This window comes from Hordeum vulgare, chromosome 5H, assembly GCF_904849725.1.
Source record: "Hordeum vulgare subsp. vulgare chromosome 5H, MorexV3_pseudomolecules_assembly, whole genome shotgun sequence".
NCBI classification, from domain to species: Eukaryota; Viridiplantae; Streptophyta; class Magnoliopsida; order Poales; family Poaceae; genus Hordeum; species Hordeum vulgare.
In genome coordinates this window covers 509,376,964-509,390,076 of record NC_058522.1, presented here as the reverse complement: position 1 = coordinate 509,390,076, position 13,113 = coordinate 509,376,964, and the positions used below count along the sequence as shown (strand labels likewise).

Below are 13,113 nucleotides of genomic sequence, written 5' to 3'. Positions count from 1 at the left end.
GTAACCCTTTACGACGAACTCTTTAACCACCTCCATAATCGAGAAAATTCCTTAGTCCATTAGTTACTAAGGATAAATTTTGACCGCTGCTAGTGATTCAATCATGGATCACTCTCTGTACCTCTCAACATACTTTGAGTCAAGGCACACATCAGGTGCGGTACACAGCATGGCATACTTTAGATTCTACGGCTAAGGCATAGAAGACGACCTTCGTCTATTCTCTTTATTCTGCCGGGGTCGGGCTTTGAGTCTTACTCAAATTCACACCTCACAACGCAACCAAGAACTCCTTCTTTGCTGATCTATTTTGAACTCCTTCAAAAACTTGTCAAGGCATGCATCTTGTTGAAACTTCCATTAAGCGCTTTCGATCTATCTCCATAGATCTTTGATGCTCAACGTTCAAGTAGCTCAATCCAGGTATTCCTTTGAAAACTCCTTTCAAACAACCTTGTATGCTTTACAGAAATTCTACATTACTTCTGATCCACAATATGTCAACCACATATACTTATCAGAAATTCTATAGTGCTCCCACTCACTTCTTTGGAAATACAAGTTTCTCATAAACCTTGTACAAACCCAAAATCTTTGATCATCTCATCAAAGTGTATATTCCAACTCCGAGATGCTTGCACCAGTCCATTGAAGGATCACTGGAGCTTGCATACTTGCTAGTATCTTTAGGATCGACAAAACCTTCTGGTTGTATCACATACAATGTTTGCTCAAGGAAACCGTCGAGAAAACAATGTTTTGACATCCTACGTGCAATATTTCATAAATAATGCATCAACAACTAACATAATTCTAACAGACCTTTAGCACCGCTACGAGTGAGAAAGTCTCATCATAGTCAACTGTTTGATCTTGTCGAAAACATCTTTGCGACAAGTCGAGCTTTTCTTAATAGTGATTTATCACCATCATCGTCTGTCTTCCTTTAAAGATCCATTTTACTCAATAGTCCTATGACCATCAAGTAGTTCTACCAAAGTCTACACTTTGTTTTCACACATGCATCCTCTCTCGGATTTCATGGCTTCCAGCCATTTGTCGGAATCTGGGCCCACCATCGCTTTCTCCATAACTCGTAGGTTCATCGTTGCTCAACAACATGACCTCCAAGACAGGGTTATCGTACCACTCTGTAGTAGTATGCGACCTTGTCAACCTACGAGGCTTGTAGTAACTTGATCCGATGCTTGATGATCACCATCATCAGCTTCCACTTCAATTGGTGTAGGCGCCACAGGAACAACTTCCTGCGCCCTCCCACTCAATTCTTTCGAGAGAAACCTTTCCTCAAGAAAGGATCCGTTTCTAGAAACAAACACTTTGCTTTCGGATCTGAGATAGGAGATGTACCCAACTGTTTTGGATATCCTATGAAGATGCATTTATCTGCTTTGGGTTCGAGCTTATCAGACTAAAACTATTAAAAATAAGTGTCGAAGCCCCAAACTTTCAAGAAACGACAGTTTAGATTTCTCTAAACCTCAGTCTATACTATGTCATCTCAACGGAAATACGCGGTGCCCTATTTAAAGTGAGTGCGGTTGTCTCTGATGCATAACCCATAAACGATAGTGGTAATTCGATAAGAGACATCATAGTATGCACCATACCAAATAGTGCGTGGCTATGACGTTCAGACACATAATCACACTATGATGTTCCAGGTGGCATGAACTACAAAACAATTTCCACATTGTCTTAACTCCGTCCCAAAACTCGTAACTCAGATATTCATTTCCATGATCATATCGCAGACAGTTTATCCTCTTGTTACGACGAACTTCACTCTGAAACGGAATTGAACTTTTCAACATTTCAGACTTGTGATTCATTAAGTAAATACTCCTGTATCTACTCAAATCGTCAGTGAAGTAAGAACATAATGATATCCACTACGTGCCTCAGCACCCATTGGACTTCATACATCAAAATGTATCACTTCCAACAAGTTACTATCTTATTTCATCTCAATGAAAACAAGGCCTTGCTCATGTGGTATGATTTGCATGTCACTAGTGATTCGAAATCAGGTGAGTACAAAGATCCATCAGCATGGAGCCTCTTCATGCAATTTATACTAACATGACTCAAGCGGCAGTGCCACAAGTAAGTGGTACTATCATCATTAACTCGTATCTTTTGGCACCAATATCATGAACATGTGTAACACTACGATCGAGATTCAATAAACCATTGAAGGTGAATATTCAAGAAAATAGAGTAACCATTATTCTCCTTAAATGAATAATCGTATTGCAATAAACACGATCCAATCATGTTCATGCTTAACACAAGCACCAAATAACAATTATTTAGGTTTAACACCAATCCCGATGGTAGAGGGAGCGTGCGACGTTTGATCATATCAACCTTGGAAACACTTCCAACACGTATCGTCACCTCGCCTTTAGCTAGTCTCCGTTTATGCCGTAGCTTTCATTTCGTGTTACTAATCACTTAGCAACCGAACCGGTATCCAATACCCTCATGCTACTGGGAGTACTAGTAAAGTACACATCAACATCATGTATATCAAATACACTTCTTTCGACTTTTGCCAGCCTTCTTATCTACCAAGTATCTAGAGTTGCTCCGCCTCAGTGACTGTTCCCCTCATTACAGAAGCACTTAGTCTCGGGTTTGGGTTTAATATTGGGTCTCTTCATTAGTGCAGCAACTGTTTTGCCGTTTCACGAAGTATCCCTTCTAGCCCTTGCCTTTCTTGAAACTTAGTGGTTTTACAAACCATCAACTATTGACGCTCCTTCTTGATTTCTACTTTCGCAGTGTCAAACATCACGAATCGCTCAAGGATCATTGTATCTATCCTTGATATGTTATAGTTCATCACGAAGCTCTCACAGCTTGGTGGCAGTGACTTTGGAGAACCATCACTATCTCATCTGGAAGATTAACTCCCACTTGATTCAAGCGATTGTCGTACTCAGACAATCTGAGCACATGCTCAACGATTGAGCGTTTCTCCTTTACTTTGTGGACAAAGAATCTTGTCGGAGGTCTCGTACCTCTTAACAAGGGCACAAGCATGAAATCACAATTTCATCTCTTTAGAACATCACTTATGTTCCGTGACGTTTTACAACGTTTTCGGCGCCTTGCTTCTAAGCCATTAAGTATTTTTGTACTGAACTATCATGTAGTCATCAGAAACGTGTATGTCGGATGTTCACAGCATCCACAAACGACGCTCGAGGTGCAGCACACCGAGTGGTGCATTAAGGACATAAGCCTTCTGTGCAGCAACGAGGACAATCCTTGGTTTTACAGACTTAGTCTGCAAAGTTTGCTACTATTAACTTTCAACTAAATTTTCTCTAGGAACATATAAAAACAGTAGAGCTATAGCGCAAGCTACATCGTAATTCGCAAAGACCATTAGACTATGCTCATGACAATTAGTTCAATTAATCATATTACTTAAGAACTCCCACTCAAAAAGTACATCTCTCTAGTCATTTGAGTGGTACATGATCCAAATCCACTATCTCAAGTCCGATCATCACGTGAGTCGAGAATAGTTTCAGTGGTAAGCATCTCTATGCTAATCATATCAACTATACGGTTCATGCTCGACCTTTCGGTCTCATGTGTTCCAAGGCCATGTCTGCACATGCTAGGCTCGTCAAGCTTAACCCGAGTGTTCCGCGTGCGCAACTGTTTTGCACCCGTTGTATGTGAACGTTGAGTCTATCACACCCGATCATCACGTGGTGTCTCGAAACGACGAACTGTAGCAACGGTGCACAGTCGGGGAGAACACAATTTTGTCTTGAAATTTTAGTGAGAGATCACCTCATAATGCTACCGTCGTTCTAAGCAAAATAAGGTGCATAAAAGGATTAACATCACATGCAATTCATAAGTGACATGATATGGCCATCATCACGTGCTTCTTGATCTCCATCACCAAAGCACCGACACGATCTTCTTGTCACCGGCGTCACACCATGATCTCCATCATCATGATCTCCATCAACGTGTCGCCATCGGCGTTGTCGTGCTACTCATGCTATTACTACTAAAGCTACGTCCTAGCAAAATAGTAAACGCATCTGCAAGCACAAACGTTAGTTATAAAGACAACCCTATGGCTCCTGCCGGTTGCCGTACCATCGACGTGCAAGTCGATATTAACTATTACAACATGATCATCTCATATATCCAATATATCACATCACATCGTTGGCCATATCACATCACAAGCATACCCTGCAAAAACAAGTTAGACGTCCTCTAATTTTGTTGTTGCATGTTTTACGTGGTGACCATGGGTATCTAGTAGGATCGCATCTTACTTACGCAAACACCACAACGGAGATATATGAGTTGCTATTTAACCTCATCCAAGGACCTCCTCGGTCAAATCCGATTCAACTAAAGTTGGAGAAACTGACACCCGCCAGTCATCTTTGAGCAACGGAGTTACTCGTAGCGATGAAACCAGTCTCTCGTAAGCGTACGAGTAATGTCGGTCCGAGCCGCTTCGATCCAACAATACCGCGGAATCAAGAAAAGACTAAGGAGGGCAGCAAAACGCACATCACCGCCCACAAAAACTTTTGTGTTCTACTCGAGAAGACATCTACGCATGAACCTAGCTCTGATACCACTGTTGGGGAACGTCGCATGGGAAACAAAAAATTTCCTACGCGCACGAAGACCTATCATGGTGATGTCCATCTACGAGAGGGGATGAGTGATCTACGTACCCTTGTAGATCGTACAGCAAAAGCGTTAGTGAACGCGGTTGATGTAGTGGAACGTCCTCACGTCCCTCGATCCGCCCCGCGAACAATCCCGCGATCAGTCCCACGATCTAGTGCCGAACGGACGGCACCTCCGCGTTCAGCACACGTACAGCTCGACGATGATCTCGGCCTTCTTGATCCAGCAAGAGAGACGGAGAGGTAGAAGAGTTCTCCGGCAGCGTGACGGCGCTCCAGAGGTTGGTGATGACCTTGTCTCAGCAGGGCTCCGCCCGAGCTCCGCAGAAACGCGATCTAGAGGAAAAACCGTGGAGGTATGTGGTCGGGCTGCCGTGGAAAAGTCGTCTCAAATCAGCCCTAAAACCCTCGTGACGTCCGTGATCTCATCCGGGACTCCGAACAACATTCGGTAACCAACCATATAACTCGAATACGCATAAAACAACGTCGAACCTTAAGTGTGCAGACCCTGCGGGTTCGAGAACTATGTAGACATGACCCGAGAGACTCCTCGGTCAATATCCAATAGCGGGACCTGGATGCCCATATTGGATCCTACATATTCTACGAAGATCTTATCGTTTGAACCTCAGTGCCAAGGATTCATATAATCCCGTATGTCATTCCCTTTGTCCTTCGGTATGTTACTTGCCCGAGATTCGATCGTCAGTATCCGCATACCTATTTCAATCTCGTTTACCGGCAAGTCTCTTTACTCGTTCCGTAATACAAGATCCCGCAACTTACACTAAGTCACATTGCTTGCAAGGCTTGTGTGTGATGTTGTATTACCGAGTGGGCCCCGAGATACCTTTCCGTCACATGGAGTGACAAATCCCAGTCTCGATCCATACTAACTCAACGAACACCTTCGGAGATACCTGTAGAGCATCTTTATAGTCACCCAGTTACGTTGCGACGTTTGATACACACAAAGCATTCCTCCGGTGTCCGTGAGTTATATGATCTCATGGTCATAGGAACAAATACTTGACACGCAGAAAACAGTAGCAACAAAATGACACGATCAACATGCTACGTCTATTAGTTTGGGTCTAGTCCATCACAGGATTCTCCTAATGATGTGATCCCGTTATCAAGTGACAACACTTGCCTATGGCCAGGAAACCTTGACCATCTTTGATCAACGAGCTAGTCAACTAGAGGCTTACTAGGGACAGTGTTTTGTCTATGTATCCACACAAGTATTGTGTTTCCAATCAATACAATTATAGCATGGATAATAAACGATTATCATGAACTAAGAAATATAATAATAACTAATTTATTATTGCCTCTAGGGCATATTTCCAACAAAAGGGAGGGGCCATGACGCAGACTCATCGTAGACGAACCCGAGTACGTCGGTGAGTAGCCGTACTGGATGCTGAGGCCGGTGGTGAACGTGGAAGGCGTGCGCGGGAAGATGGCGTTGGGGTTGAAGCCGCCTAGAGCGTCGCCGTCGGCATACTCCGGCGAGGAGGGCGCGTAACCCCCCGCCAACGATGAAAAGTTTGTCGGCGACGCGACGCTCTACTGGCTTCATCACACACCTTGTGGAAACGGGCCCGCCTGTTGAGGAGGAAAGATCGGTCGATCCTGCTCCACCGCCGCATCCCTGGCTCTCTTCATGACGAGCCTATTCCGCCGATCAACGTCGGCCTTCCATTGCGCGTTCGTCCAGCCCGCGGGCCTCGACTTCAGCGCCCTCGGCTTCTTCGCCTTTGTTGCGACTGGTTCGGTGGCCTGACGAGGGGCGGTGTACCTCTTCGACGGCATGTCGGGGTGAGAGGATGGGGAGAATGGCGAGAGCGACGAGGGGAATGTGGATGATGGGAGAAGAAATTGAGGGAAAAGGCAGAAAAATGACCAGTGTCGCCGACAGCGCGCCCCCATTTAACTTTTCGTTCCATCCGGACCCCTAGGCGATCACGAGCGCTCTGGGTTCGTCCTAGGTCCTGAGGGCGCAACTGGGACATTTTTTAGCGTCGATGATAAAAAAAAGTCTGAAAAGGCTATTGGGGATGCGTCTGGAGATGCCCTTAGTTGCCTACCGCCAGGATCCTTGGTGGTAGGCTATATAACTCTACTGCCGAGCCCCTGACAATAAGAAAAATGGCCAGATCTAAAAAAATTTATTCAACCGAAGTCAGATCGGGCTAAACTTAATCAAAAGGTCAAAACACCAAAAACTTCTCCTGATAGATAGAGCGAGCGGTCGTCCTCCACGTCCACACTGTTTTGATCTTTTTGCGTAAGTTGAGTCGAATTTGATCCTGGTTGGTTTTTTTTTTTCCGGGTCTGACCATTTTGGTACCGATGAAGACCTTGACGGTAGGGTATAACAACCTACCGCCAAGGCCCTTGGCGGTAGGAAAATGTCATAGAGGCTGGCGATAGCGCATGTTACCCTTGGCGGTAGGCACTCGGCGTACTGAATTTGCAACTTAGAAATCTTTTTGCGTTAGGTGTACAACCCTACCAGCAGGGGCCTTGGGAGTAGGTCGTTATACCCTAGCATTAAAGGCTTCGACGATAGAAAAGATGTCAGATCCGGATTTTTTTCCCAGCTATGATCAGATCCGGCTCAACTTACTTAAAAAGATCAAAACATGGAATTTTGCCTCGCGGTGCACGCAGCGGTCTCCCAACGGGAATTAGACGCTCCCCCGCCGACAGCGCGGGCCCACGCGTCAGCCCAGACAACACGGCAAAGCGCGCCAGTGCGCCACTGGCCGTGCGGGCCCACCTCCGCCCCGCCGCTCCGCCTCGTCGAGGAGCATCTCCACCTCCGACGGGTCAATCCGACCGTTGGAGACAGAGCGGCACCAGCACCAGCACCGACCGACGCAAGGAAACCCCAACAAAATTGCCAAACCCCCCACCCAGCAGGCCCAGCCGCCATCTCCACCCCAACGCGCAACACACAACACACACAAGCAGCGCGCGCACCACGCCGCCTCCCCTCCCCTCCCCTCCCCTCCCCTCCCACCTCCGGCGGCGGCGGCGGGCCAGAGAGAGGCCGGCAGGGGGAAGGAAGATGATGATGCCCACGGGCGGCGACTCCAAGTCCCCCGTGCGCGCGCTGCGCAGGCTGGCCGGCTCCCTCCTCGCCGCCGCGCGCCTCCGCGGCTCCTTCAGCGCATCCAAATGGTGAACCCCCCCCGCCCGCGTCATGTTTGTCTGTTTGTTTGTTTGTTTTTCCCCGGGTTCGTCACCGGTGGAGACTGACTAACTGGCGGTGTGGCTGGTTGGTGCGCAGCAAGACGGAGGCGCGGATGGCGGCGGCGCGGATGAAGCTGCTGCGGAACCGCCGCGAGGCGCAGGTGCGCAAGATGCGCGGGGACGTCGCCGCGCTGCTCCGCGACGGCCGCGAGGACACCGCCCGCATCAGGGTACGTAGTACGCCCCCTTCCCAACGCCAACCCCAACGCCGCATCGTCTCCCCTGTATCATACATACATGTATCGATTGCTCCGTTTCGGTGCGCGTCAGTTCGCCGGGGAGACTGGGGTCGCCCGTCGCCGCCGTTCCGTTTAGCTCAGGCATGCCGCATGCGTCGGGCCTTCCGGTTGCCGTTGCCGTCCTCTGCTGAATCTGGCGGTGAATCCAGATATCGCTAGCGCATCCATGGCAGGAAATGGCCTTGCTGATCCGGACGGACAAAATCGGGAAACAGATTTCAGACATAGTACACCACTTTTATTGATTGGTGGATTGATGCGCAAGAGATTATAACTTGCTTAAATCTGGCGTATCCTCTTTTACTCTACCTATACACAGTAGATTCGAGATAAGGAAACTTCTGATTATCATTTAATGCCCCACGCGATTCACTTCTTTCTATTTATTCCCAACCGTGTTTACTGGATTTTGACTCTAGTTCATTCGTGTACAAACCGGGCAGGTCAGAGTGCCGTTACACTGTGCCTAAAATCCAACATTGAATAACACATATTCCCTCTGATTACTTGCCCCCTTTTTACAAACATTATTGGTAAATTTCAATATGTGCATGCTATACATGTGACAAAAGGATATGTACAGTCTACTTCAAATCTGGGTGCATTGGTGTACATACATTTGGGTCTAGCACATGCTCGGTTGTGTTCTTACTTCTTCCGTTTGTTATGTACCCGACATGCATTAGCTCATCGTACACACCGGGGTCACCGGTTCGTGTTGGCACTGGAGCTTTGAGTTGCATTTCTGGTGCTCCATCCACTGTGGATCTTGAAACTCGTGGTAAAGATATATCTGTAGCGCAGCCAGGGCCGTCTCCAGAAATTTGGGGGCCTGGGACGAAATGTAAACTAGGCCCCTATGTTTCAGATAATTATATAATTGAAAAAACTAAAGTAACTAAAGCGTGCTCTCACTCACTAGTTATATACATTTAAATATGTGTTATTCCGTACAATATTTAGAAATATCTTTGATGTTATAACACTAAAAAGTGGTACTAAACCTCATGTTGAATCTAAGAAAAAATGGCTTCCTGTTTTATAAGCACAACAAAAATCATGATTCAGAACACAACAGGAAAACAGAAAAGACCGTATCTTGAAAATTGAATGAACAGCCATGTTAAAACAAAGAGCAACTGTCTTGGGTGCATGAGCAACTGTCTCTGAAACTAATTCTATCAGTACGCGTGAAGTCTGAACCTCTAACTGCAAAGGATTAATTTATTGAAGTACAAAGGATTAATCTATTGAAGCACAAAAATTCACAAAACAAAGAGCATATGCATGATAGTGTTACCGGGAGTGTGGACCTTGATTTTTGAAGGTCTGAAGATGCATAGCCGTTTCCGTTTTCTGAACCAAAATTCAGAAATATGCAATCTGAACTCCGAAGCAAACCGGCCTGCAACAAACATATCTCGGGCACTCACGTGGGGATTAGGGCTTGAGGACTACGAACTAGATTTGCTACATCCATCTGGCAAGGAGACAAGAGGAAGAGTGGAGGATGGCGATGACGGCCGCAGGACGGAACGATCGGGATGGGCCTGTACGACATGCCGCAGGCGACGTTCTTGTTTCGCTACACTCCTGGCTGGACTAATGGGCGTTTTTTAACCTAATCATTGAGCCAGCCTACTACTGCCTAAACACTAGGGATTTTGGGGACTACGAACTAGATTTGCTACATCCATCTGGCAAGGAGACAAGAGGAAGAGTGGAGGATGGCGATGACGGCCGCAGGACGGGACGATCGGGATGGGCCTGTACGACATGCCGCAGGCGACGTTCTTGTTTCGCTACGCTCCTGGCTGGACTAATGGGCGTTTTTTAACCTAATCATTAAGCCAGCCTACTACTGCCTAAACACTAGGGATTTGGGGGCCCTGTGCCGTCGGCCCTGTTTGGCCTGCCCCATCGACGGGCCTGAGTGCAGCAATAGCAAGAAATTGAGACAGAATTAGGGAACCTGTTTCTGAAATAAAGTTTCTCTGAAAAGAAAACTGATTATTCAGATATAGAAGCCTTGATGCGGTAGAGATTACAGAGATTTGAGATAAGGGAACTTTTTAACTATGCTTTAATTTCTTAAACAAAGTAAGTTTTTTAATTTATATCCAACCAATATAGTTAATTTCTGACAAATCTGGCTGTTGTTACACTTTTCCTCATAAGAGAAATGCTACATTTGGGTCCAATCCAACGTTGAGTCATTTCCGTGGTTATGGCCTTCATTAATTAAAAGATGTGCATGTTTATGTATGTATTTAAGAATAGGATATGTGCATGGTACCGAAGAATGAGAAAAACCATGTTGACCATATTTCTAATCAAGTTATTTGGTGTTTTTCAGGTGGAGCATGTAATTAGAGAACAAAACACTATGGCGGCAAATGAAATTATCGAGCTTTTCTGTGAACTGATAGTTACACGGCTTCCCATCATTGCCAAGCAGAAGTATGTATCTTGCAACATTTCCTTGCTTTCAGAATTGTTTGTACTGAAAACCAGGACCTAAACTTGTGCTACTTGCCAACCTTTTATTCAGGGAATGCCCAGCAGACCTGAAAGAAGGTATCTGCAGTCTGATATTTGCAGCCCCAAGGTGCTCTGAACTCCCTGAACTCACTCGGATGCGGGACCTTTTTGAAAAGAAGTATGGTAAAGATTTCGTTGCTGCTGCAGTTGACCTGCGCCCAAATGCTGGTGTTAATAACCTTGTAAGTGTGTATTACATTTTATTTTGTGCAAAGTCATTTGTTGTCACTACTGCATGTATTTTCTGCTCACTACTAAAATCGATGATGTCCTTCTGAAGCTAATTGAGAAGCTTTCAGTCAATAAGCCGTCTGGGCAAACTAAGCTGAAAGTTCTCAAGGATATAGCAAAGGAGCATCAAATTGATTGGGATACGAGCGAGGCTGAGCAGGTTCTTCTTAAACCTGCTGAGGAGCTGATTGTATGTACTGCTAAAACTGTAATGCACATACTTCTATTTTACATGCTTTTATAGTATTGAACTAATAGGGCTTGACTTCTGAGCAGCAAGGACCTAGTTCATTTGGTGAAGCTTCCAAAATGCCCGTGAAAACTACGCTATCAGCAAATTTTGTGCAACCCAGTCCATCTAATTACAGGTTTCTAACTCATTTCCCCGCCTAACAGTTCAAATGATGCAAACCTAAATAACATTGGTTCCTCATCCGTCCCTTTTTATTCTCATTTGCAGTTCTGGGTACACTGATGAGTATGATAATAATAATGTTGGGGGTGCCATGCAATTCAAGGATGCAGCTTCAGCTGCTCGAGCAGCTGCGGAGTCTGCTGCGCAAGCAGCGTCTGCCGCTAAGGCTGCAGCTAACCTTGCCAACCAGAACAACCATTCATCGGACGAAGACGATGACGATGACGAGGACTGGAAGACCACTCTTCACGAGTCCACTCATTCGAGCAGACGCCAATCGATGAGCAACTCAAGCAGGACCTCCAGGACCTTCGACGAAACAAGGCTCCGAGGAAGCACAGGGAGGAGGTTAAGCGGGTCAAACCACATGGAAGATAAAGACCCGGACCTGCTGCAGGATCTGGGTACTGGCAGGACACGCAGAAGGAACAGCCGTGCTGCTAGCAAGGTGCACTCGGAGATAAAGTTTGATGATTCGGAGGCGGAGGATGGCAGCGAAGCCGAGATACAGTCCTCCCTGGAAAGGCGTCCTCCACGAAGAGAACAATACTCAGGAAATGGTTACCACGAAGAGAAGGCAGCAGAAGACAACTACGAGGACTTCCCTGAGCCGCCGAAGGCGAACCCCGGCTCCTGCGTTCATCCGAACATGCCTCTGGACTTCGAGACCCTGACGGCGCGTTTCGAGGCGCTGAGGTCATCCGGGGGGAAGCTCCCTTAGCTCGTGCAGTGGAATCATGATGTTGAATCCTTTGCTGCGCCTATTCAATGCCAGAACTACATACTGCCAAGTTATATATATAGTACTTGTCTCGTGCGTTTGGTTTTGCATGTGCTAGCTTGCCCCAAACTATTATTACATTTGTGTTGCTCCCAGGTATATAAGTTATCTGAACTTGTGAAGTGAATGAGAGTGGAAACTTTTGCGTGATCTTATTCATCTTGTACCTCTTGAAGTTAACTCTGCTACCTGTACACCTGACCTCTGAATAATCACACAATATTACAGACAATTCCTCTAAATATACAATTCTGGAGAGCTCTAGCTGGAGATAGATGGGCATCCTGGTTGCATCTTGTTGGAAGGTTGATGGACATTCACCTTTCGGCCGAGGATGACAAACTTCAATGGAAATTAAACGTGAATGGAATATTTTTGATAAAATCTATGTATCTTGATCTCATATATTTGGGCCCTATCCCAAATTCATCACATATTTGGAAGGTCAAGGTCCCATTAAGGATTAAAGTCTTCATGTGTTTTGTTCACAAGGAGGTAATTCTAATGAAGGACAACTTGGCGAAGCGTAACCGAGAGGGTAATAAGAGATCCAGTTTTTGTGATCAAAATGAAACTATGAAACACCTCTTTCTTCAATGTCCAATGGCTAGGATTTTATGGCGCTCACTTCACATAGCTTTCAATATTAACCCTCCTCATAGGATACACACGTTGTTTGAGACGTGGTTACATGGGGTAAACCCTAGCATGGCACAACATATCCGTATAGGAGTATGCACTTTTGTTGTGGGCGATTTGGAACTGCAGAAATGATTTATTTTTTAACAGACATACAAATACAATTTTTTGCAGGTTATCTTCAGGGCCACTGCATGGATCCGTATGTGGTCGTTACTAACTCCTGCGGGAGCCAGGGAGCCTTTGGTTACTGGGTCTGTCCGATGGGAGATGGTAGCTCTGGTTATATACAAC

At 45.9% G+C, this 13,113-nt stretch overlaps 1 protein-coding gene across 1 annotated transcript; it reads left to right on the top strand.

The window, feature by feature from the left end:
* Positions 1-7,649: 7,649 nt before the first annotated feature.
* LOC123451833 lies at positions 7,650-12,335 on the top strand. The gene is made up of 7 exons (XM_045128375.1): positions 7,650-7,901; positions 8,011-8,143; positions 10,569-10,672; positions 10,764-10,935; positions 11,034-11,174; positions 11,261-11,352; positions 11,445-12,335. The coding sequence occupies exons 1-7, from the start codon at positions 7,789-7,791 to the stop codon at positions 12,118-12,120; spliced, it is 1,431 nt and encodes a 476-aa protein (XP_044984310.1). The 5' UTR covers positions 7,650-7,788; the 3' UTR covers positions 12,121-12,335.
* Positions 12,336-13,113: the final 778 nt, after the last annotated feature.

Bases quoted from the DNA above. Each gene is read 5' to 3' on its own strand.
- LOC123451833 (XM_045128375.1), top strand. From the start codon at position 7,789: ATGATGATGCCCACGGGCGGCGACTCCAAGTCCCCCGTGCGCGCGCTG. The intron at 10,936-11,033 runs GTAAGTGTGTAT...GTCCTTCTGAAG, and splicing joins ATGCTGGTGTTAATAACCTT to CTAATTGAGAAGCTTTCAGT. The intron at 11,175-11,260 runs GTATGTACTGCT...ACTTCTGAGCAG, and splicing joins AACCTGCTGAGGAGCTGATT to CAAGGACCTAGTTCATTTGG.